Below are 27,708 nucleotides of genomic sequence, written 5' to 3' on the forward strand. Positions count from 1 at the left end.
AGCCATTTCTGAATCACCTAGTCCCTTGTCTGAGATCACAGCTGGCATTTCGGGTGGGACAATTCTCTAGTCTTACCATCCAGAATGCCATAACACATTCAGTGTCCACGGCCCCTCCTCCCAAATCTAGCAGCACCTCCTCAGCCCAGTCACTGTGACCATCCAGTTGCCCCGTCCACTTTCCAACCCTACTTAGGGAAGCCGCCCCACTCTCCCCCAGAGAACCACTCCCTTTTATGCCCTTTTTCTACACTTGTGCTTAAGCAATAGAAGCATCAGGGAACTAATGCCGTGGAAAGAGCAGACTTACCTTCAGTTTGATAAAGGCTTTAATCCCAGCTCTACCATTTATCATTAGGCAAGTTAGTGAAGCACCTGTAAATACAGGTGATAATGCACACTTCAGAGGATGACTATAAGGATAGTATTAAATGACGCAGGTATAAGGCCTCACAAAGGTCTAACCCAATGTGGATGCCCAGTGAGATTACCCCAATAAAGTTACAAAAGAAGAAAAGGAAGAAAGAATGTTCCTTAGCAAAGTAATTCTCTTAGAAGATGACAAATCCTGTAATTACGGGGTAGGTACAAGAGTGCTAAAGGTAAACTGGCTGTGCCAAGCGAGGGAAACAGAATCGGAAGCTGCTCAGCTAGCCTTTCAGGACACAGCACTCCGCTCCATTGCCAACCATCCATCTGGCTCTCCAGAAACATTGGCCCTAACTTTTAAAAGGTTAGCACTCACCAAAACTCTGTCTTGCAGGTTCTGGTCATATACATTAAGGTCAAAAGTGCTACCAGACATCATCTACTTATTTCCATCTTTGCCATAATAGTTATTGTGTGGTCTGTAAAGCACAGGCATAACCCCATCTCTCTGCGCATAGCTCACAGCATGAGCCTGTAGGTACTATTATCCTTACGTGACAGATCAGGGAACTGACAAAGTTAATTGAATCAAACACTCTGATAACAACTGTAGTAGCAGCCAACAGTAGGTATTTTCAATGTTAATCATTATATTTATTAAAGAGTGTGTTAACAATAGAAGTATATTATTACATTTATCATTAATAGTCACATTATTAATAGATTGGTTACTGATTAATAATCTCATTTAATGATAATTCACTATGTATCAATCACTCTACTAAGTGACCTAAACACACTTTTTCTTTTACTCTATTTTTTAAAAAACTGCAATAAATGCTATTATTATCCTTATTTTACCAGGGAGCAAACAAGCTTAAATAACTTCCTCCCAATCATACAGTTAACATGTGATGAAGACAGAACTTCAACCCACATCTGTTTAGTTTCAAACACACTAAGCTATATTCCTTTCCTGACTCACTTCCAAGTGATGCTCAGATATAGTGGCCAACAGAGTCTTTCAATACAGGGGCTTTCACGGAAAATAAAAGGCTTTGGGAAAGAATGCATGTAATTAAATAGATCACGTAAACTGCCCCTACATTTAAGTAAGAGCTAAAGGTAAAAATGGGTGGACAGGCTAGGCCTTGGAGGCAGCCAAGTTGCCTTTGCCTGGTGAAGCAATGTTGGTCGGGACCCCACGGCCTGGACTGCCAGTTACTCACCATAGACCAGGCCAACGAAGAGACCAGCAGGGCAATATCAGGAGTAGTAATAAATGATGTTTGTAGAGAGTAAGAACTAAATGAGTACATCACTAGGAACAGTTTCATTTCACCTCCCCCTAAACTTTATTATACAGAGCATCGTACAATCTCAGGATTTTTTTTTTTTTAAACCACCTCCCTAATCTTCCATTGACAGTTGCAGTGAAATTTTGGGTTATGTTTTTAACCTGCCTCAACTGTAGAGTCCTCTGCACCCCCTGACTCCCTGGGTGGCTCCACTTTGCTGTAAGTCCCCACCTCTGAAGATCCCTTCACAGTTGGGACTGTGGAGGAGTGCAGAGGATAAGAGGTAGTTACCGAGCCCTCCAGTAGCACTGTATCTTATGACAGTAGATTGCTCAATATGATTTCTCTAGTGAATGGAGAACAGCCAGCCTAGACACGAGATGGTGTTTACTCGTTGTTGAAATGCAATGCTTTTCCTTAGAAATTTCATGTTGTCCCTAGGAATATCAACTCTTTCAATTTGCCTAAAATATATGCAGTCTTGCAAACATACCTCCCTAGAATTAATTCCAAAATGGTATGCTTTCAAAGCAACAGCTGAATAGTAAACTAACCAAGATTCATAAGGATTTTAAAATGGCATAATATTATGAGCATATTTATTATTTTGGTGCAGGTCACAGCTAAAAAGAAAAAAAATAACTTGATTTAATGTAATAACAGGGTACTGATAGAAAGGAAAAAGGACTGAATAACTGTTGGATAAATAACCCAGAAAAACAGCTCTGAAACCCTACCCTTTTTTTGGTTATATGCTTACTCACACTTTTCTCCCTGACTTCCTGTCTCTTGAACCTTAAATTCCCTTTTGTATGTTTTAAATTCTATCTGCTCTTCAAGGCCCAGTTCAGTTCTTACCTCTTTCGGGAAGTCTTCTTTCCCCCTCAGCTGGCCCACATAAATCTTTCCTTCATTTGAGTGCCTGCAATTGAAAACATAGTTCTTATCTTACAGTTTAACACTTAAATATCCTCTAGGTGATTAATGCCTGCAAATTTTAACCCCTAAACAGCATATAAGGATTTGAAGCTATGGCTAATAATTGTTATTAATGTAAACAATGATAACGAGCCAGCACTTACTACTTACAGAGGACTTACGGTGTACCGGGCACTTACAGAACTTCACTGAGTCACCACCACAACTCTATGAGACAAATATTATTATGTCCTCCTTAAACACACGAGGAAACCAAATTCTAGTAAGAAGTTCATTTTGCCAGAAGACAGAGCCACAATTTGAATCCACTGCCTAATCCTGCTATGTCTTTCCCTCTGGAGCAAGTAGGCCAATGTGTTACACAAACCCTATCTCATGATGAGGACACTGAGTGTCTTTACTACAGCTGGATGACTACTGCTGGGAAAGGTGCAAAATTCCCAAAATGCTGGATTATGGATGAGGTCGAACTCATAAGAACAATAGGCGACTGTTATAATTCCTTCCTTAATTTGGAAAAATGCCCAAAGTCCAAATTACCCCACAGGTCACTGGAAGATGCACATTGTGTATCCAAACTTTGTCACTGACACAAAAGAAAGCAACCATTTGTCCTTTTGGTGAAGGTTAGGTTCTCCAGGATTCAGTGAATGGACCATATTCAGACATCCCTGTGAAACAAAATGTACAGAATAAAAAAACATCATGTGGGATATCTGCCATTGAAATACTAAAACCACAAAGATGGTAGATTAATATAAACCCTCAGTCAGACTGAAGATTTGTTTTTACAAAATCAGAAGATTTTGACCTCTATAAGGTAAAGGACTGAAGAAAAACATGATAGCATTTTATGGCATAGTTAGAAAGAATTTTAAATAAATTTTTAAATTTTAAAACTATACTTAGCTAAATAAAAGGAAGAAATGGAGAACTAGAGATGCCCAACTATACAAAACACAAAATGGAAAACCAAAAGAGAGTAATAAACAAAGAAGATAAAATGACAAGGCTGTAATCTAACCTGAAATTGACTAAGGGTGCTGACCATGAAAGCCTTTCCTGACCTTCCCTCCCACCCACCCCCCACTTCCCCTTACATTCCTGGGTAGCCCCTTCTTCTGGGAACAAAATGCCTGGCAGCAAGAGAAGCAGCGCAGCCAGGTTTATGACAAGGATAAATGGCCTTTTCTCCACTGGGTGCCTGGTGCTAAATGGAATGTTGGCTGTAAATATCCCGACGCCCCTCCTTTTTCCTCTCTTAAGGCTTCTTCCCAACATGCTAGCCCGGCATTCTCCTTCTCTCTTGTCCAATTTGGCTCCCGCGTCTTATCTTCTACCTTTTCCCTGCTCTCTCTTCCGTTTTCCACTTCCCTCCTCTCTCCTGTGGAGTGTGGGGAAGTGAATGACAGACTAAGAAAATTCATTATCCCAGCACTCAGACATTCAATTTCCAAAGTACTAATTCACACGTAGTGTAGGGTAGTGTTTGGTTACTGGTCTAAAACCTGTTGATTCATACCAGAAGGTAATTTCTTTTGACTTTCCTAAGCTTGTTTGTTCCCATTTCTCCTTTCCAGAAGGTCTTCGGTAGTGGTGTTTATTTGATCTTTTACTAGTTTCAAATCAGTTCTGTTTTCTTCCTATAGCCATCCTGAAGCCCAGGACCATAAACATGCAATACTTTTTCTGGCAGTCTTTGAAAAGTATCATGGAGATCTATATTTTTTGACGGAGAAAAATGATCTCTTTAAATTAAGTGGAAAATTATTTTAAAGCACAACTATATAAAAATTATCATATATTGAAGAATAAATACAATTATATAGAAAAACCAGGAGATCTATTTTAAAATGTTGAAAGTCTCGAATTGCAGCAAACTTGACTGATTTTTTCTTCATTTTCTTAAAAAAACAAAACTTTAAAAAATATACATGCATAGCTTGATTGACCAAAAACAAACAAACAAACAAAGAAGGAAAAAACTGTGAGCCTTTACTACCTTCCTGACAAGGAAAAGTATGTGAGAATTGTATGGGCATGTGGGAAGCAGAGTAGAGGAATGCAGACACCCGCCTGCCCATGAAATACGGAGTTGGTGACAAAGTTTGAGTAAGAAACTGGGGATGTTGCCATTGTCTGGAAAGCTTTGGAGAGAAGTAAATTTATTATTGAGAAAAGCTTTTTAGTCCTAACAGCCGCTCCAGTCATTCGAACTGCTTCCTTGCAACCTCATTAGTTGGTTCTAAATAACTTAGATAATCCAAAAAGGAGAGAAGGGAAAGTCTGAGCTCTAACCAGGACAGGGCTGAAACCACTCTTCACAAGGAGTACTATAGAGCTTGTCTCAGCGAGAAATGAATTGACGATGAACCTCCAATTTGGATGTTAGCCCCTTGGAAGTGATAATAACCCCATCAAATTCCCAAGAGGAAACAGCTATAGAAATAAAAGGAAAACACCACAACAATGTTTAAAGCTGAAGAGCACAAAAACACTGGGCAGAGCCTTACAAAATGGAACAATGGTCCAAGTAAAACCTGAACGGCAGGAGCGCTAGACCGTAAAATGGAGAAACAATGCGAGCCAAAGTGGGATGGAAGACTCAAAAGCTGCTATTAATTCAAGCAAGATCAAAACAGAAATCAATCTATTCATGTGACTTCCAAAAGATCATTAAAAACTAATTACTTTCTGTCTACCTCAATTGCTTTGTTGCTTTAGTTGGTAAATTGTTCTTCCTCACTCTCGGTCTAGATGGCTGTGGAATAAAGCAGTGTGTTCCAACTCAGATCACAGCGAGTCAAGTGGCCCCATCATAGAGCCCAGACTCTGAAGTACTTCTAAGCATTATCACAGACTCTCCACTTATCAGCACAAAGCTTATGTATGCAACTGGGTTGACACCTAATTACATAAAGCAATGTCGTGCATTATTCTAATTTCAAAAAAAAAAAATCAAACCCTTCTTTGCTAGGGCTATGGTTGGTGATTTGGCATGTTGGTAAATCAGTTCTTTGTACAGAAAGAGTCTCCATGACGGTAACAAAGCTCATTCTTATTTCTTTTCCAAATCTGACATAATTATCAAAAATTCAAACAAAAAGAGAAAATCGGCTACTCAAGCAAATTTGTTCTGTCAAGTGGCAGTTTGTTCAAGATGAGTATTATCTCTAAAAACAAAACAAAACTTCTAACAATATTTATTTTCATTTGACCTTGATAAATAATCTCGTTTCTCTTTCAACCTAAATTTGTCGATTTGCTTTCCTTCAGAATAAAACTCCTGATCTTGCCATTATATGTATATATTTTCTAGGAGAAGATTCAATATGCTCTTAATTGTTTCTCAGGAAGTGAAGTGACTTTCAGTGTCCCACAATTATATTTGTAAAAGAACAAATATCAATAGTCAGAAAAAAATCATTTTTTAGAATCTTATCTGCACATGGACTTAGAAAATGACCAAGGATAAATGTGGTGAAATATGATCTTAGATATTAAGACTTGCTCTTTCCTGAATGCTTGTTTATTGTACTTTTGTGATAAGATACAATATATGTATATCAGTGCCTGAATTAATATCTACTTTTAAAGAGAATGGCTTGTATTTCCTTAGAACTTATAATTTCCAAAATTTATTGCATTCTACTTTCTCATTTGAAAGCCACAGAATTTCTATAAAAGAGATCTTTCATTTGGGAAGATATTTCTTCCCATTTTATAGTAAAGAAACATATATGGGAATCACCAAGGTCATATAGTTTGTAAGAAATAGAGACTGGAAGAGAATGATCTTCTTGCTCCCAGCACTGTTAGTATAGCTACTGAGGAAAAGAGGAATTAATATCAAGGGTCTTCTACATACCAGGCCTCACTGGTGCTTTATGAACGACATTTCATTTTATCTTTACAACAGCTCTATGAGATGGATATTATCATTTCTACTGATGTGTATACTGAAATTCAGAAATTGTGAATGCCTTCATCAAATTTACTCAGCTAAAATATGGCAGAGCTAGAGTTGCAATGTGGGTTTTCTAACTACACAATCCAGGTTCCTTCTCTATTTCTTGATGCTATTTCTACCTACGACTTGGAAGTTACAGCCTTTGCTGCATAAAATTCAAGTTTCATCAGGTGGAAAATTCCACACATTTAAAAATAAAATAGATGATATTGATGTTCAGAAATCATAATTTAAAACAAGCACAATCAAAGCCAAATGCCAACATGCAATCACAACACATCCAGCATTTAGGTATCCCCCTTTAAAGGAATGTCTCTTAAGGACGTGGCATAGTTGGGCTAAAAAGTGTGCCCTGACTCCGTAGAGCAATGCAAGCATGATTTCCTTAACAATCATCCCTCCCCTCCTTTCTCCAATATACTATTTCTTCTCACTATATATATATATATATATATATATATATATCACCTACCTATTTTTTTTCCAGGGATGGAGAGTTGATAAGATATAGAAATCTCCTCATCACAAAAAGTCAGGGACCCCCACCAATAAAAAAGTAGATTTATTGCTAGGTGGTAGAGTTTAACTCTCTTGAGGAGAATAATGCAAGGAAGCATTAAAAAACACAAACTTCTAACGATGTAATTGTGTCTTAGATCTGAAAATTTAGGACCATAAGACAAGTGGTCTGCTAAGAAAATGTGGGAGTTTTTGTCCTGGTAGATTATAACAGAGAAAGGAATACTCAAAGTTGACAGGAAAATTAAGACAGAAAGAGTCTTGGAATAATGAAATCTTAAGGCAACGCTAAGAGAAAGAAAAAGCTACTTAATTAATAAGACTGGATTTCACTAATCCTTAGTATAAAAGACATTTATCTTATTAAGAAGGTCAAAGATAAAGGGCAAAACTGAGCAAGTGTTGCTGAAGAAAGGTTCTTGAGCTGCTACTGAATATATACCATACACATACCTTTCACAAAATCATGATTTAAGTTAGTTAACCACGTGTCCCAAACTGAACAGAACTTCTAATTTAGCTTCTTGACTTCCTCTCTGGAACTTTTCTTCTCAAATCACCTTCACTGTCCTGCCAGGCTTGACAGGTTTAGAGTAATTTCTCTCCATGCCAAATACATCTTAACTTTTGCAACAGCAGAAAAACCTAGAGATTTTTGCCTGCACGTCTTCAGACCTGATACTTTCATACAATCTCTACTAAGTCAGCAAAATCATTCTCACTGATTTACTATGTGTATGAAAACACAACTACTTTTTTTTTAGTTTTTTATTGTTATGTTAATCACCATACATTACATCATTAGTTTTTGATGTAGGGTTCCATGATTCATTGTTTGTGCATAACACCCAGTGCTCCATGCAGAATGTGCCCTCTTTAATACCCATCACCAGGCTAACCCATCCCCCCACGCCCCTCCCCTCTAGAACCCTCAGTTTGTTTTTCAGAGTCCATCGTCTCTCATGGTTCATCTCCCCCTCCGACTTACTCCCCTTCATTCTTCTCCTCCTGCTATCTTCTTCTTTTTCTTTTTTCTTAACATATGTTGCATTATTTGTTTCAGAAGTACAGATCTGTGATTCAACAGTCTTGTACAATTCACAGCGCTCACCATAGCACATACCCTCCCCAATGTCTATCACCCAGGCACCCCATCCCTCCCACCCCCTACTACTCCAGCAACCCTCAGTTTGTTTCCTGAGATTAAGAATTCCTCGTATCAGTGAGGTCATATGATACGTCTTTCTCTGATTGACTTATTTCATTCACCATAACACCCTCCAGTTCCAACCACGTCGTTGCAAATGGCAAGATCTCATTCCTTTTGATGGCTGCCTAATATTCCATTGTGTATATATACCACATCTTCTTTATCCATTCATCTGTCAATGGACATCTTGGCTCTTTCCACAGTTTGGTTATTGTGGACATTGCTGCTATAAACATTGGGGTGCACGTACCCCTTCGGATCCCTACGTTTGTATTTTTGTGGTAAATACCCAGGAGTGCAATGGCTGGATCGTATGGTAGCTCTATTTTCAACTGTTTGAGGAACCTCCATACTGTTTTCCAGAGTGGTTGCACCAGCTTGCATTCCCACCAACAGAAAACACAACTACTTTTGACTACTTAACTTACTTGACTGCTTACATTTATTAGAACCACAATTAACTAAGTACAACCACTTTTTATTTGCTTTGCTTTTAATTAAGCTTGATAATTTAAATTTAGACAACAGTCCAAAGCTCCAGATTCAATTCCAATTACATATCCATTGAGGAAAACTCTCTTATGCAAACACACAGCTTACACTAAGTACATTTTCTTTAAAGCAAAGGGTATATATTAATAAAAAAAATTCCTATAATTTAATATGCACAAACTCTGGGTAGAGGTTAGTAGAGTCATTATATACTTTAACATGGCAACTACCTCCATAAGATAACAAGATATTTTTTTCAACTTTATTGATGAGGAAACACAGAGTTTAAGAAAATTAGAAGTATTGTGGAATTTTCTGATTCTTAAATCTGGAGTTGGGGGTGGCATTATTTAAATGCATTACCACTTGGTTAAAAAAAATAAAGGCAGAATTTCCTACAGCTATTTCCCACAACAAAATAACTAATTTCATTGGAGACATCACAAAAACTGGAGTAGTGTATAGTTTGTTTTGCTGGTACAAAAGTTAAAATTAACTTGGCAAGAAAAGCAATTCCTCTACTCTTAACCTGCAATGTAGGAAAGAAATGCTACACCTCTTATTTTTAGGTGGCAAATTTAGCATACTTAGATGAACGCTTAGCTGAAATGGACAATTTTCCAGAAAAAAAAAATGTGGGTCACCAAAACTGGCTCAAAGAGAAGCTTAAAAGATTCACACAAAGGAATAACCGCTGAAGAAATTAAACTAATTATCAAAATGTTATACTTCAAAAGGCACCCAATCCAAGTTTTCACTTGGAAATTTTATCACACCCTTAAAAAACAGATAATCCCCCTATTATATTATATTATACTTCTTTTCAGAGCAAAGAAGAAGATGAGAAGAAATGTGACCCACTTTGCTAAGCAAATATAGCACTGATACCAAAACAAAGCAAAGCACAAGAAAACAAACTAGGACCCAATCATATTTACAAATTAAGACATATACACATTAAATAAAACATTATCAAATAAAATTTGTAGATGTATTTTTAAAAATTAAATATCAAGATTAAATTTGGTTTATCCCAGGAATGTAAGGATGGTTCAATACTAGAAAATCCATCAATTCTCCATATGAAAAGACAAAAGACAAAAGCTAAATAATGTAAAGACACTGGATGAAATTTAACACCTGATTTTTTTTTTTATCTTAGCAAACTAGGAATAGAAGGAAAATTTTACCGTAATAAAGTGTCAGTAGTTGAATTATATAAGTACCATACTCAATGCATGAAATATTAGAAGCAGTATACAATAAGGAATAATAAAAGACACTGATATTATCATTGTCTATTCAATGTTTACTCTCTACCCTTGTCTATCCAAGAAAAAAAAGAGAGATATAAAGATCATAAGGGAAAAGATAAAATTATCATTATTTGAATATGATATTACCATCTACCAAAAAAATCTAAAAAAAATCACCTTATAAATTATTACAGTTCATTAGAACTGTAATACATTAAAATATAATTATAATAAATATATATAAATATATATATTTATATATATATTTATATTTATATATATAAATATATAAATATAATTTATATTTTAAAACACACACATTTTTTAAAAAGTGCTGTGGATAGCCTAGGGCCATAAATATATCTCACATAAGTAAAAGTAAAATGGTCTGTAAAGATACACATCATATTAAATGTTGTTGGTACTTCTCAAAAAAGAATCAGGATTGATGGTGATGATCAAAGGAGAATATGGCTTTATCTATAATATAGGTATAACTTCAGCTATATTTCAGGTTCAGTTCCAGACCCCTGCAGTAAAGCAAATATCACAATAAAGTGACTCAAATGAATTTTTTGGTTTCCTGGTGCATATAAAAGTTATGTTTACACTATCCTGTAGTCTATTAGGTGTACAACAGCATTATGTCTAAAAAAAAACAATGTATATACCTTAATTTAAAAATACTTTATTGCTAAAAAATGTTAACCATCATCTGAGCTTTCAGTGAGCTGTAATCGTGGACCACAGATCACTGTAATAAATCATCATCATAATAAAAAAGTTTGAAATATTGCGAGAATTACCAAAACATGACACGGAGATACAAAGTGAGCAAATGCTGTCGGAAAAATGGCACCAACAGACTTGCTCACTGCAGGCTTGCCACAAACCTTCAATCTATGAAAAACTCAGTATCTGTGAAACACAATAAAGCGAAGTGCAATAAGATGAGGTATGCCTGTATTGTTTTTATGGCCTAAATATATTTATTAGTTATACTATTAAATATTAATAAATGAAATTGAAAATATACAAGAAAGAACTTTAACTATTTCTACATTTCATACTATCCATACTATTTCTTAAAGTCTGCATTATTACTTAACTCAAGGATAGCATCAGGAAAATAAAGGAGCACATCATATATAAGCTCATAAAAGCTAACTTTGCTGTTAAGTATGCTTTATTGTTGAGTTAATGTCTATGAGAACTGGTTTACTGACATTTAAAAATTTTGATAAATACAATTTAAGAATATTAAGGCCAAGGACTGAAAAGGTTTGTACATATATTAATATACATGTCTAAATATGTGATTTTCCCACAACTTTACTAGTGTTAAAATATAAAAATAATAAACTGACCATAAATTCAGGTCAATGAAATAGATTTATTGTGAAAAAACATTGAAAGTTATTATTCAAGATTATGACAATTAAATTTTTTAATACTATTTTTCAGAAGAGACCACTATATCATTGAATTTCTCTTTCTCTCTCATAGATATTAAACATCTGGTAACCAGGTTCCTTTATGTACTTGTGAGAAGCTTGAAAAGTTCAGAATAATGGATATCTGTTCCCAAATCAAATATTTGCCTTAAAAAATAATAGTAAACTTCTCGAGAATTCCATGTAGATTGACAGCTCACTTCTTTATAGGCAGGACACCTAACTGTCAAGGGCAGTCTTGGTGTGAGATTCAGAGGATGAATACACTCTGGATGTAATGCTGAGAGAAAAGAACACACATTCATTCTAAAAGGAAAGATAGAAAAAGTACACAAAATTGCCCTATCAAACTCATTATACCCCATTAATTTTGTACCACAAATTTGATTTCCTACAGTAAAAACTAGTCTTTGAAGAAATATAATTTACTCTCAGGTGTTCAGGCTGAAGACCCTGAAGATTTTTATTTATATCAACTGATATTCACTTCATCATGACATACATTTTTGTATTTTATTGTCAACATAAAAATCATGCTCATTTTTACTCACATCTTCTCTAATTGAAAAAGATTTGGGGGCACCTGAGAGGCTCAGTCGGTTGAGCATCCGACTCTTGATTTCGGATCAGGTCATGATCTCAGGGTCATGAGATCAAGCCCGGCGTCAAGCTCTGCACTCAGTGGGGAGTCTGCTCGAGAGTCTCTCTTTCTCCCTCTGCCCCTCCCTCTGCTCTCTCTCTCTCTCAAATAAATAAATAAATCTTTTTTAAAAAAAGAAAAAGATTTTTACTCTTTGTCTACTCACACATGAGAAGAAAAGAGTGTCAACAATTCAACGCCCTCTAGAAATCTTGCTCAAGCAATTCTGAGGCATGTGGATGAAACTGAGTTGTAGAACATTTTTTGTTGTTGCTAATTTCTTAATTAAAGGGTCATTCTTTTTCACTGGATATTGAAGCTCAAAGGGCAAAATTTGTTTCAGAGGTGCTCAGCTTCCCTGAGATGATGAGATTATAACTTTAGGTCATTACTGACTTGAAAAGCTTTTCAGCCTCACAACTCTTTAGAGACACTGTCTATGTATACTCTATGTAAAACATGTACTGATTTTCTGGAATTATCTCCAGGAATGTCTTCAGAACCTGAACCCCAGGGAAATACAAGACAGATGGGCAATCCTACTACACATTTCATAAGTGCGCTAGAGTCATCCGTCTACCCAGCAGGACAAATCTGAGGATCCTGGAGGTGCAGAGGATATAACACAGGGAGATCCTGTGCAGCAGCAACTCCTTATCTCCCTGCAACGCAGCAGAAAGAACTTTGAAGGAAAGAACAGGCAGAACTCTATGGAAACACTGGTGGGAACAGCAAAGGAAGGCACCCTGAAGGTCCAAGCTGACAGCTCCACATCTACCTCTAAAGGAGTTTAGAGCTCACTCTTTTATGTATTCTTCTTACTTTGTTGAACTTGCTTTTATCCTTTACACTAAAGAATACATTCTGGGCAATAAGCATTCAGACATTTAACTGCAAAAGAAAAATTTAATAGATGATCAAATTTAGCATCCTGGCTAAAGCATATTGGTACTTAGAATAACTTAAAAAACTACAAGAGGATAACATTGTTTTCTAAGTGAAGTTTGGTGGCTCTCAAAAATCTTGTACACTCTCAATTTTCATCCGAACTTAATTATTTTGTGGGTTCAATTTCTGTTTCCAGCAAAACACAACTTCCTAGTACTGCGGAAGAAAAGACTTATAAAATGGGCTTCGTGGAGCTCAAATAGCTCTTAAAAACAATATCTTGATGAGTTAAGTGTAAATGAGCCAAAACATATGGATTAAATGTCCCTTTAAATACACATGGCTTTAAAAATTAAGGGAAAAAAGGTTTTGGCAAAATGTGTTTCAGATTTGGTTGAAAGAAAACATTTGAAAGGAATAGTTTGAGGGACTGAACTAACCCGAAACATACCTGAGCTCTTCCAACCTCATACAGTACAACCAATTCTAAAACATATGGATTTTATACTATAATTCCCCTACCACACCCACCCTGAGTTCTGAGTTCTTAGTTTTTCTTCCTATGTTGGAAGTCATTAAAAACAGCCATGGTGTCAGTACTGTGTTGAAGAGACCATAACCTACTACTGTGATCAGTTTAAGTCAAATAGAATGAATGGCACATTGATCATCAAAAACAGTTTTTGTTTCAAACTCACATATTTCTCACTAGCAACCCCCATCCGACAGTAAGACTACATCATAGATACACATTGAGATAGATATAAGACCTGGCCAGATATAAGACCCGGCCAGATACCCATGTTGTGACTCCCTACTTAATCGAAGTCAGGTAACAGACAAAGGTCAACAGGAGAACACCAAAGCACAACCCAAACAATGTCGGATAATTTTGACCTGCTTGGAATAGTTCAAAATGTACTTATTCGATGCAGATGACCAGGAGCAAAAGAAAATGGCCAATCTACCAACTGACAGGTCCTAAGACCTACCTGTACCATCCGTGCCTTATGTTTGTCTTCAAAGTTACCACCCCCCCAACATACACACACAGATGGTAATGTTATCAATAAATTCTACAAGCAATGAGATTTACTTCTAACATGTGATTGGGGATAAAATTAATACAAAATTTAAGTATCAAATAGATAAATCATTAGCTTTATGAATTTGTGAAATTATCCATATTGCTATCCCATTTTTTCCACATGAACCCAGGGAATCTCACCATCTCTACTGAAGCAGGTAGAATGGTTATTTACTGCCACTCTCTCCCAGATTACATTTGAAAAACAAGCAGTAACACGAATAAATGTCCCTAGTCATGATGCCACTAAGTTGCCCTAATGAGCATGCACCCTCATCTAAGCAATAGAGTTATTATGCCACTAAGGTATATTGTATTTCTTCAAAGGCTGGGAGTTTTTTTGTTCCACCTCCCCCCACCCAGTTTTATTGAGATATATAAAAGACATATAGCACTGCATAAGTTTAAGATGTAGAGCATAATGATTTTGATTTACATATATTGTGAAATGATGGACCACAATAAGTTTAGTTAACATCCATCATCTCATAGAGATACAAAAAAAGAAAAAGAAAAAAGTTTTTTCTCTGTGATAAGAACCGTTAGGATTCACTCTCCTGACAACTATCATGTATCCCATACGGCAGTGTTAACTACAGTCATCACATCGTGCATCACATTCCTAGTACTTATTCATCTGAAGTGGAAGTTTGTACCTTTTGACCACCTACCTCCATTTCCCTCACCCCTCACCTATGATAAACACAAATCTGATTTCTTTTTGTATGATTTTGGTTTTTTGTTTTGTTATTTTTAGATTCCATATAAGTGAGATCATACAGTATTTGTCTTTCTCTGTCTGACTTATTTCATTTAGCATAATGTCCTCAAGGTCCATTTGTGTTGTCACAGATGACAGCATTTTTTATAGTTCCACTTGATAGCTAAATAATATTCCATTATATGGATCTAAGCATAGACATCACATTGTTTTCATTCACCTATCCATGGACACTTAGGTTGTTTTCATGTCATGGCTTTTGTCAATAGTGCTGCTATAAATGGGGTGCAGGTATCTCCTCAACATAGCATTTTCATTGCCCTCAGACATAATCCCAGAGGTGGAACTGCTGGATAATATGGTATTTCCAGCAACTTTCTGAGAAACCGCCATAGAGTTGTCCATAATGGCTGTATCAGTTTGCACTCCTACCAACAGGCACCAGGGCTCCCCTTCCTCCACATCTTCACCAGCATTTGTTGCCACTTGTCAAAGCCTGAGGTTTTGTCTTACACTCACCAGATCAAATCTACCTCCCTAAGACCATTACTGAGGACATTTTTTTTAAAAAGGGAATTGATTAATCAGTGTTTAAACACTTGTCATAAGAAGAGTTGTGAAATGAATCAATTTGCTAGAGAAACCATGTCTAAAGAAACAATCCAGATTGCTATACTGCTAAGGGCCTGAAAGAAAAATCAAGAGCCTCACACCAACGTGGTAGTGGGGTGGGCAGGAGGGGAGGTGAACGTGCTCTCAGTGAAACGGAAAGCCTCTCTAACATGTGACTGAAATGGACTGACAGGGCAATTGAAGAGATAAACGGTGGATGAAGGTCAGTCTGGCCTCATTCCCGTGCTCTAATTTCCTTTTAAAGGCGTGGTGTAACTACAGCTTTATGTGTTGAGTTGAGGATTTACTTGAAATATACTTAGACATACTGCTTCTACACAAGGGAATTGATGCAAGTTCTTAAAATTCCTGCAGTTCTCTCCTTGGGGAGCAAACACTCTATAGCTAAATCCCATAATGCACCACCTTGCCAATACTGCTAAACCCCAGATCAGTTATCTCCTCTGTGGACTGGGGTCTGTGGGGGTGGAAGTTTAAAACCTAAAAGTTATCCAGACTGTGACAAGGTCAAAATTTGCTGTAACAGCAATTCTCTTGTCCAGGATAAAATAATTCCCTTATATTTCATGCCTGTCTGTTGTCTTCAGTCAAGGAAGCTATTATTATCCTTTCTGTGGTAGATTTTTAAAAATATATTTTGCTTTGTCTGTCCACAGACTTGAATGAACCATTTTTCAAAAATGTCTTCATCCATGTCTGCCAAAGGAAATAAATATAAATATCCATAAAGATCAATGTACTTTGCCTCAAGATACAACACTTCCCACTGCATGCTAAGCATAGCATTGCATGCATTGCTAACTACAGCAATTCTCCTGAAGGCTAATAGATAATGACCAAAAGTGTTCAGATGACATCTCTCAAAGGTATTCATAGAGAACACTCTGATGGTGGCTTCCTCTTGTGGAAGAACAAAGGTTCACATCTACCTCAGATTTGAGCATTCATTCAGAAAGTCATTTGCCACTGCTAATGTTTTCCCATGGAGTTCGACTGCATGTGGGGAGAAAAATCCCTCCACTCTCCTAGAGGAAATCTTGAGAGTTGGCCGCTATGTGGTTAGCAGGGAGGTTGTGGTTAATGTTAAGAACCACCATCTCATAATCACATGCTTGAAGCTTTAAATCATGACTCTGTCAAAAATTCAAAGTTGGAAAATTGTGGACCACTTTGGACAATCAGAGTTGTTACTACAGCCTAACAATAATAAAACAAACAAAATGTACAAGGGGCCTCTGCATTTTACTCAAGATTTATTTGGCAGAAACAGCATCACATTCTTCTCTCTGAACACCCTGGAGCACATACCCTAGAGTCAGAAGACCCAAGTCCACATTCTGGCTTGTCTACCTGCTGGCATGTTATTTAACCTCTCTGAAATTCAGTTGACACTTAGATTTAAAAAATCAAATAATAGTGATAAGCATTAAAGAGTATTACATATATGAAAGGATTTTGTATGCAATGGGTTTCTTTGTGTCAGCAATGTCTTCTAAGGGGTGCTGCACTCAGAATACCTAGAACACCACATCCAATGACAGTGCTAACCCCTTAAGACTTAAGACCCCACTGTTGTTTCCTTCCTATCTTTCTCTCTCATACCGTCATGGGATATATTTCCTTACATCTACAAAGTTAGAACAGAACTTATTGCAGATCAAAATGCTAAATAGATATAATTAAACTTCTAATATATTGACCTGAAATGATTGACCTTCCAGTCATGTCAATGTAACATTATGCCGAGGCCAAAATGAAAGTTCTAGAAGGACTGGAGCATTCTGATGCTGAGTGTTCCATTAGAATATTAGACTCAGATATCCCTAGACATCATCTCTGTGTGCCAGTTGTCTCCACATACTACTGATGAGTTCTATGAACATGAAAATGGCAAGGTCAAAGTCTCTCCATGGTCTCAGAACATGGGACAATGAGACAGAAGCCAAAGATCAGTGGTACCTGGGTGGCTCAGTCATTAAATGTCTGCCTTCAGCTCAGGTCATGATCCCAGGGTCCTGGGATCAAGCCCCGCATCGGGCTCTCTGCTCAGTGGAAAGCCTGCTTCTCCCTCTCCCACTCCCCCTGCTTGTGTTCCCTTTCTCGCTGTGTCTCTCTCTGTCAAATAAATAAATAAAATCTTAAAAAAAAAAAAGGAAGCCAAAGATCAGTTGTGTAAAAGCAAACACACTGAGCATTAGAGAGTACGAGTTAAAGATAACAAGTTGGGGACCAGAGTAAGTGAGTGATCAAGATACTCTGAATACACTTTTATATAATGCTGCTTGAAAGAGGAATAGAAAATAGATTTAAAACCAGTATTGGGTATGCTCCCTATACCAGGCACCGCATCAGGAATTAGTTTGTAATTTTAACAACAGGGGATGGACTGACTGACATCTTTTCAGCAAAGTAGCAAAATAAAAGAGCTAACATTAAGTTGGAGCTGCTTCTGCATCAGACACTGTTCGAACATTTCATACGCATCAGCCCATTTGATCCTGATCACAGCACTAAGAAACAGGGATCCCCCACTTTATAAGTTAGGAAGCGGGGCCACTCAGAGGCTAAATAACTTGTCTGAACTTGCACACATTATAAGGAGTTGAGGGAAATGGTACCATGTCAGAGATAGGGGGGAATTTCTCAGTTTGGTGTTGAGGAACATTAGAGCTGGTAGAAACTGCAAATCCAGTGAATTTCCCTTCTCTTGTTTCACAGATGAAGAAGCGGAGACCAGAAAGACCCCATGCTTGGCCCAATGCCACATTGCTAGCTGGTGGTAGCTCTGGGGCGAGATCCAAGTGTCCTCTGCTCTTTTACTACTCTGCCTAAGCACTGGGAAACAGTGGCTCCAGACCACAGGAAAAGGCCATCCCCACTTAAAAACCATGTTTAAAAAAAAAAAACTGTCAAATGCATTTTCTTTTCGGCCATGTTTCTATACACTCAGAGCCACCAGGTCTGTCACCTTCTCACATAATGGTAGTGACCTATAACTTCCAAGACAAGCTCATCACAGTCTCATAGGGGATATTTAATGAGTGCTAGCATATTAACTGCCAGACCAAACTTGCGGCAAATAAACAGAATGAGTTTATGGTAGAAATCATTTGAAACTACAAACATTTATTGAGAATCACTTCACGCAGGAGAGGGCAATAGGTGTTGTGGGGATTTCAACAATGTACAAGACATTGCCATCCAAAGGGAGAAACAAACATGTACACAAATGACCAAACTCTAGTCAGAACACAGGAAATGGGTCCAGGGACACAGAAATACATGGAAAGAACTCAGACTGAGAAGAGGAGGTAAGGCTATGGGGAGAGAAATTCATAAAGCTGAGGTTCAGCCCATATGAAAGTAAATGAGACTGAATTATTCAATAATACGTCCTCCTAACTGGAGTTTCCAGATTTACCATATTCTTAACTGTCAGTGATAATATGTATATCATTTCACTAATCACTTTTCTAATTTGGAAGGAGCAAAGGAAAAAGGAAAAAAGATAAATATTTTTAACACAGAAATTGGGGCTGAAGCTAACATTTGTTAAGTTCTTATCTTAATTGAGCCCGAGTGGTTAATTTGTGGAAAAAACAGCCAGATTTTTTTCAACAATATTCAATAGCACTTGTTGACCAAAAAAGAGGTCTAATTTGCTATATGAGTAAACAGAACACATCCACACATTAGTATTTCATTACCATTATAATAGAAATAAATTGATTCTTAGATTATCTAAAAACATGCACTGTATCATGATTTTAGTTTTAAAAATGTGTTAGAATCTCCTGTCATGACAATTTCATATACTCTAGATAATCTCAGGATAAAAGGAAACCTTAGAGATCATTTGGCCAGATCATCCCATCAATGAGTCAATCCCTTCTACAACATCCCCACCAAGTGGTCATCCACTTTATGCTTGGTTGCCTAGAGGTCCAGAATATTCTCCCTGAGCAGCACATTTCAGCTTTGAACTATTCTTCTTTAAAAAAAAAAAAAAAAAAAAGCCTATAATATCTCTCTGGGACCCACTGAATCAACTTCAATCCCTTGGAGTCATCTGTTCTTTCTTCTACATGACAATTTGGTGATTCTGATGATAACTACATTCCTTGTCTTCTCTCAACCACCCCCAAGCCTTCTCTTCTCCAAACTTACTCTCCTCAGACTTCTCAACCTCTTTTTACATAATATAGCTCTGCATTCCTACAACCCACCCTGAAGGTTCTGCTCTAGACAGCCTCTAGCTTATCTACATCTCTTTCATTTTGTGGGGGCACAGGTTGAAACACAATGTTCAGAAGTGGACTGAACACTGCAAGGAAGAATTGAGACCAACTGTCAAACTCCTTCTCCTACTACAATGCCCAAGAATCATTTTTGCTCTCATTAATCTCATGTCCCTTGAAGGAATCAGGCAAAATATAAGGGCACCATGTAGTATCTAAAAAATAAAGATTTATTGGGTTTTTTTCCTAAGTAGGTGAGGAAAATCAATCCTTCTCCATGGATTTCCATAGGTGGAAGCCAATTAAAGTTCATTTCAAGTGTTCAAATCAATCTTAATCTCTTATGAGTGTTCTGCTCAATATGATAACTATCAGAGGACCCTAGGGTTACAGGATGACTGAACCCCCTTTTTTGATCTTGGGAGGGGTGGGCCTCAGCAGCCCAAGGTCTGGAGAGATACGGGGCAGGGTGAACAGTGCTGTTGAACCACCGAAGTTAATGGGAGGCACTAGGACTGGAAGAATAAGCCAGGCTGGGGTCTTTAAGGGATGCCCACAGCCCAAACACCATGGAGAGCAAATAGGAAGACTGGTTTTGAAGGGAGAACACAAGGTTGGATAAATGGAGTCATGAATTCAAAACTCTGTGGAGACTAAATGAAAATGAAAACGGGTCAGAAAAATTTGGAGAAGGCCGAAGACCAGGGTAACTGGGTACAAGGATATGGCAAAAAGGGCTGGAAATCAGAAAGATGAGGGATTTCACAGAATTAAGTACCTAAGAAGGCCAAAAACCTGTTCAGAATCTGCAACCCATTTCACAAATACTGGTGAAACAATGAAATATTGAAACACATTTAGAAATAGGAAATACATTAAAATACATATACAAATAAATACATTCGTATTTAGGGATATCTGATTAATAATAGAAAAGAAACATTATCTGGGGAAAGAACTGGAATGTCTCATATCTTTGAAAGTTACAGATTTACTAAATATTCCTTTTAAAAATAGGACTCCAATATCCTAATCTCTAGAGGAGGTGAAAAACTCAAATGCATGTGAGGCCAGACAAATAAGACAAATGCGTAAAACAGCCAGCTCTACTACAATGGGAAGTGAGGGGACCTCGGCAGATGGGGCAGATCATGCTCCATCTAAAGAAGTCAGCCCGTCCTGTTTGGAGAAACTGGCAAGGAGAAGCACCGGCAATACTACAGAAACACTGGTCTGGGCTTCAGGATGCCATTGAGGGCACCTCTACTGATAAGAAATTCTCCTTCCCTGGTAATGTCTCCATCTGAGAGTGGATTCTGTTTGGTGCAATGACCACACTCAAAATGCAGAGGACCACTGTCATCTACCAAGACTATCTCTTCTACATCCAAAAGGACAACTGCTTCAAGAAATGCCACAAGAACATGTCTGTGTACCTGTCCCCCTGCTTCAGGGATGGCAAGATTGAGGATGTTGTCACAGTGGGTCCCAGCCCTTGAGTGAGACCGTGCACTTCAGTGCGTTCAAGGTCACCAAAGCTGCTGACACCAAGAAGCAATCCCAGAATTTCTCAGACCGGACACCTGCCCATACCTCCAAACAAAATAAAGTTATTTTTCCAGTCAAAAAAAAAAAAAGAGGAAGAAGTTAACCCTTATTGAATTCTGCTTAATGTTGCCATGCAGGAAGGTGGCCCAATGTTGTAGTGTCTGAATTATTCAAAAGAAATCAGAATGTGCGTACATGTGCTTGCATGCATGTTTATGCAGATGTAATATGTATTAGAGGGAAAGAAGAGAGTAATCTTGATTTTTAAATGTTGACAAGATTTTTTTAAGTACTTCAAACTACACCAAAGAGCCCAAGGTTTAGAGAGGTTAAGTTCCTGTCCAATATTTAAGCTGACAATCATGTGACTCTACTCTTAAACTTGATCACCACATTATAAACCCCAGTGGACAACAGAGGTAGCTCGATAATATTTACAAGGACAATGCGGAAAGAAGTGCTTAGGGAAGACTATTGATAGATTTCCATATTGTAGTTTCCTTAAGGAGAGTTTCATTCCCCACTGTTTCACCAGTACTAGCACAAGATTTGGTCTATAGTAGACCCTTGATAAAAGCCTCTGAATGAATTAATATATGAAAGTCAACACAGGAGAGAGAAAGCATTGGGAGAGGAGTCAATTATCATTATACTACTAAGTTATTTAGAGAGATATTTATAATCATGTCATCTAAAACCATGAAGTAAATCACATCTATCAAACATTCACACACACACACACACACACACACACACACACACACAAGACTGAGAACTTAGTATCAGGGAGAAAAAAATAAATAACTGGAGATATTTCTGGCTAAACATGGAATATGGATATGATGGTAGAGAGAAGTGAGTAACAAAACTTCAGACACTGGGTGAATGGGCAGATGATCTACCCAATAGGAAAAGGCCAAAACCTGGTGCCTACAGAGGGAGATTAAAAAGGAAATAATCCCAATAATGACACAGAGCCCTGGAAGAGCTCTGAATCGGGGGCGAAGGTATGACTCACAAGAGGAGTGGTTGAAGATTAGTGTAAGGTTTAGTTAGTCAAACCAATCCCTCTCCTACCCCATATAACTGGGTGACTTCTCCCCAATCTGGGCAGAAGATGGGAGGTTAAGTTCTGAAGAGGCTTGCAGCACCGAGGAGGAGGGTGAAACCCTGTAGTATTAGTTATTTGTTACGGCAATAATGCTTTGTAACAACCATAAAACCCCAATGCTGTTCAACAATAGCAATGTATTGCTTATGAATAAGGGGTTAGCTGGAGATGCTTGTGTGTTGGGAGAATGGTTGGCTGATCCAGGCTCACTTTGGCTAGGGTGACTAGGGGGCTCCATTCTGATCCATAAGCCTCTTGCTTCCAGCAGGAGAGTTCAAAATGTTCTCATGCCACTGACAGATGTGAGAGAACAGGCCAAAATGCACAAGGCTTTTGAAGTCCAAGGCTTGGAATGGACACACTGTCAATTATGCCATATCCTATTGCCCAAAGTAAGTAACAAAGTAGCCCAGATTTAACTCTTGGAGAACAAGACTCTACTCTTCGGTGAGAGGAAATGCAGAGTCCTACAGCAAAGGGCATACGGGAAGACATGAAGAACTGGCACTGTTACTGCAAGCTATCATACCTGGCCTAAAAAAAGAGGGCAATTCAGTGAAAGTCTGCAGACTGAGCAGTGAGACTCCCACATTCGCCTCTGAGAACACTGGCATCTGACCTAATACCTCCCACATGCTCTAAAATCCTCCCAGAGAAACTGATGGACCCAAGAGAGAACTAAGATTCAGATATTTGGGTGACCCCGTCCCATGAGAAATCTGACTTACCTCCTTGTTAATCTTCTGTGAAGCACAATGCCAATACCTTTTTCATGCCTCACTGATAATTATGAGTAAACCTAGGTTCACCAGACATTTGAGGACACCTAACACAAAAGGCAGAAACAAACAAACAAAAAGCCGAGAAAGAAGAGACAGGGCAGGGAGCAGAGGAAAACTTAAAAAAACCTATTAAATCATCTGTCAAATTATAAACTATTATAGCTGAAATAGATATTCAATCAAAGGATTAGAAGGTTAAGTTTAAAAAAAAACTCGAAGGAAGGACAAAAGAGACGAAACATAAGGAAAGAAAGAAGAAAAGAATCTAATAGATCATAGAAACAGAATAAAGTACACATTTCATTTATTTCTTAATATCAGATCACCTAATTATTATTAGATTACCCACTCAGGCACACCATTTCATTTCTACCGTATCAAATACCCATGTTGTGAACAGAGATAGAAATTACAACAGAAAATAAAGACATTCCCTTATCAGGAAGTTCCTGTGTTTATTTATATGGTCAGCGGCATTTGAAAAAAAAAATCAGTTGTGTCAAAGTTGAAGGACAAGATTACTTAGGCAAGGCCATCATTTCCCTTGTCCATTTGCTGGGAGTGTTCAAGTCTGTCAGTGCTCACAGGACGCTCCTTATCTCATTTGGCGTCTGGCAATTTTTTTCAGCACACTGTGCTCCTTGACTAGTGCTGTTAACAAATCCAAACCACTGTGAGGCACAAGTCTCCAAAGACTGTGCTCCATTCCTCCCCACAAAGATGGCGCCAGGACTACAATAAGAGCTTCACTTCATTGTTGGAATACTTGGCTCCACATGCTCCTTGAAGAGCTCCACCTATTAAATCACTTTATTAGGAGTTGCTAGCTTTGTTCGACTGCCTACTATGTGCCAGGCACTGTTCTAAGTGCTTGGCAGAGGTAAGCTTATTTTCATACACTGCTCAAAACAGCCCTGTAGGGTAGATATTACTATTATTGTTATTATTAGCATCATTATCATTATCATCATTCCAAGTTTAGATAAGAACCTCTCTTGGAAACAGAGAATTAAGTATAGCAGAGGATTTTTAACCCAAGCAATGTAGCTCTGGAGCCCACTAAACTCTCCTGCTTTGAGTATGTAAAAGATTCATAGATTATATACTTATATCCAAATAAGCTTTTACTGCAGAAATTTATTCAATAACCCAACTCAGTGTTCCCTCAAAATTTTCAAAGGAGCCACTGTTTGGGGGATTGTGTTACACGAATAGATCAGGGAGTTCAGAGCAACAGACCAGAAATTAAGTAGATACTGCCCTGCAAAGTCTGGGGTGCTTGGCCCTGGCTTTCTCAGAGGGCATAAATTGTCCAGGACATGATGGATCTTCTGTCCTCATGAGCCCAGAGACTTAAATCTGTGTGCCAAACACTATGTTAAGTGCTTTCATACATCATTTCATATAATCCTCACAACAATGCTGGGAGACAGCCATTAAATAATTCCACATATTAAAAATGAGGAAACTGAGGCATGGAGAAGAGAAATCATTTACCCAAAATCCCACTGCCAGTAAGTATCAAGGTTAGGTTCAAGGATTAGTGGCAGTTCTCTCTAATACTAAAGCCCATGTGGCTCTTTCATACTACTAACGTTAAATAAACCATGGTGGAGAGCCCAGGGAATTTAAACCATGAGTAGTTTGTAGTTCTGTGTTCTGTGTTTTCCATCTGCAAAGAGTTCACTCTAGAAAGTTACCCCATTGAGAAGTTTTGAAAAATTTACTGTTAACCTTACTTGTAGTGCTCTTTCTGAGCTAAATGATGGGAATCATATCTAAGTTGCATGAAGAATGGGAGGCAGACTGTGAGCCAGCCAAATTAACACATGATTCATTAAATAAATAAGCTCAGTTTTGCCCATATGGGCAAGACATGGGGGATAAAAGACATAGCCCTTGTGCTTAAGAAATTGGCAACCTAATAGAAAAGGGGTGTAAAAAATACCATAGGTGTGTGCACCATGGAGGTTCAAAGAGGGGGAGATCACACTCACTGGGGGCAGCAGTAGAGGCTTCAAGGAGCAGCTTCCATTTACCATGGGCCAAAAGAACATGAGAGGAGATAAGTGGGGAATGCATTCCCGGTGGAGGAAAGACCAGGAAAATGGTACCAAGACAGTGAGTCCAGATCTCTCTTCTTCAGATATGTCAGATATAACATGGAAAGCAAACCAGACTTAGGAAAAAGAGTTTGATGACCCAGGTCTGTGTCCAGAGAGGAGACAGAATTGTTACATGTACCTTTGGGCTAAAAGGGACTTATACCAAGGCTTCCCCTGCCTCCTGCATGTGGCTGCCACTGTCCAATTCTAAGGGAAAGGCTTAGAACACACCTCCCTATGCTAAACTCCATCCAACTTGTTTTTATCTCAGATTTGGACACAGCAAGCTACAATCCTATCCAAAATCAAACATCAGGTGCCAAATTTCATCCTTTGTAGACATCTTTATGTAGAATTAAAGCCCTTGACTATAAAAGACCCATACATAAGGAAAAGTCTGACAGATCTTTAATTATCTACTGAGAAATTGCTAAACAGAAATAGTCCACCTCCTCAGGGGACACGCATATTTTAGTCTTATAACCTTCACCCAAACATTTGCTCTTGGATTAATTTTTTAATAAATTTTTTTCTGTATCTAAATGTAATAAATGACTGCTGTGGAAAATTGGAAAATATATAAAGAAGTAAAGAAAAATAACCATTTACTGACAACCACTAATTAAAATTCTATTTTTTAATCTATACATACAATTTTATATGCTTGAGATATTATTAGTATATTTTGTATACTGTTTTAGTCACTTTTATAGCATAAATTCATTCCCATAGTATTAATTCTCCTATTAATAAACATTTAACTTGTTCCATTATTTTTACAATTATAAATAATGTCCCAATGAACATCTTTGGGTCCAAATTTGCTCATTGCTGATTACTGTTTTAGGATAAAGTCCCGCAATTGAAGTTATTGGCTCTCTCTATAAAAGTACTCTTCATCGCCTTGATAAATATGTCCAATTTGTTTTCCCAGAAAGATATTCTCCATTTACACTCAGCTGGAGGCTCATGGGAACATTCCAAAAGCTAACACAGTGCATAGACACATTGAATCCGTACTCATAAGTGGAAGTAAGTTGACTCTCATTGGCACATTGGCACTTCATCTTCCATTATGTGCATCATTTTTCTTCTTTTAATACCCTTTCCCTGCCAGTTACCTAGTCTTCTTATCCTACTCTGTTTCTTTTGTCAAAGGAAAAAGGATCTCTTATAAAGTCAAACACACCGAAGTATTAGGACCTTTCCCAGAGCTATGGCCATATTTTAAAGAGAATGGCCTGGAAAGATTTCACCCACAGGAGTAATACACTGTTAGTGAAAATGTAGGGCTCAACAGGGAAAATATCTGGGACAAAAGGCTTAAGATTTCTCAAATCACACCATGCAGGCAGCCATGAGCTTCTGAGGAAAATTGGTCCTGTTCTTATTGTAAAGGACAAGACTCTCATTGGGGCGCTTTCATTTTACAAAGGGCCCACAGTCACATGCTTATCTTGTGACTAATGGCTATGCTGAAAGTCTCATCAGAAAGGACTCTCTTGGGCCAGCCTTCAGAGAGATCACACAACCAAATGTAGGAAGTGAATAACATATATTTTGACCTAGGGATTTTGACCCTAGAGCTCTGTAGAAATAAAGCAAAAGTCTATTTCTGTCAACTTGGCCCTTTGGGAAAGTGTATAAAAATCCCACCCACCTAAGAAAATGTTTATAAAGAGACCTGGCAGTCTAAATAGTTGTCATTCTGCTTATTAATGAATAGTGATACATGCAATTTAGAAAGGAGAAAAAGATGTCCCCCCAGTGAGTAGCTGTTGAAATATGATAACAAGATCTTCCTCTGAGCTTTGTCTTATATACAAAGTACTTTCTATAATTTTTCATTTGGTAATTTCTTAATAGTCGAAATTTCTATTAGGGAGAGGCTAAGGAACGTTTTCAAACTCTCCTTAAAGAATCGGAAGAAAATAAGAAACAAAGTCAGAAAACAGTCCATGAGAGCCAAATTCAATTTTTGAGCCATATATTTGAAAGTTGGTCATTTCTTTACGAAATGGGAAGAAAGGAAGTAAATTTCTTCCACATCCCGGGGAATCAATGTTCATTTTTTAATCAAAATTTCTTCACCGGCCTTTTACCCCAAACCTCCCGGACATCCCCATGACCACAGCTATCTACTGCATTCTGATGATAGGCTTCATTAGGCCTATGCATCCCTGTTTGCTCTGTATTGTTTTGGAGGATTTTGTTGTGGGCAGTGGGAATTTTTTTTTTTTTAAATAAAGGATGTGCATTTTTTTTTTCTACCAGGAACATTTAGAACTCTTAGAAGATAAGGTAGCATCCCCTGAACTACTAGAAATTACTGAGGACTGACAGCCACTTGGAGTGTTATCATTTTCTGAGAGGGCCTGCTGCTGGTTCCGTGGGTACTATCTCCACAGTAGCAGGCACTTAGTCGTTCAATGTTATTTGAAGAGGTTT

The 27,708-nt window shown here is 37.8% G+C and overlaps 1 protein-coding gene across 1 annotated transcript in view; it reads right to left on the minus strand.

The window, feature by feature from the left end:
* Positions 1-2,548: 2,548 nt before the first annotated feature.
* The window catches only part of TRMT11 (tRNA methyltransferase 11), a 151,113-nt gene continuing 125,953 nt past the window's right edge, over positions 2,549-27,708 (minus strand). The window contains exon 13 of the mRNA XM_088023875.1: positions 2,549-2,589. Within this exon, the coding sequence (XP_087880001.1) occupies positions 2,578-2,589 (12 nt within the window). The 3' untranslated portion in view covers positions 2,549-2,577. The remainder of the gene's footprint in view (positions 2,590-27,708) is intronic.

This window comes from Eumetopias jubatus, unplaced genomic scaffold (genome assembly GCF_037043125.1).
Source record: "Eumetopias jubatus isolate StellerSeaLion01/CBP00866 unplaced genomic scaffold, mEumJub1_p1.0 scaffold_6, whole genome shotgun sequence".
Classification (NCBI taxonomy): Eukaryota; Metazoa; Chordata; class Mammalia; order Carnivora; family Otariidae; genus Eumetopias; species Eumetopias jubatus.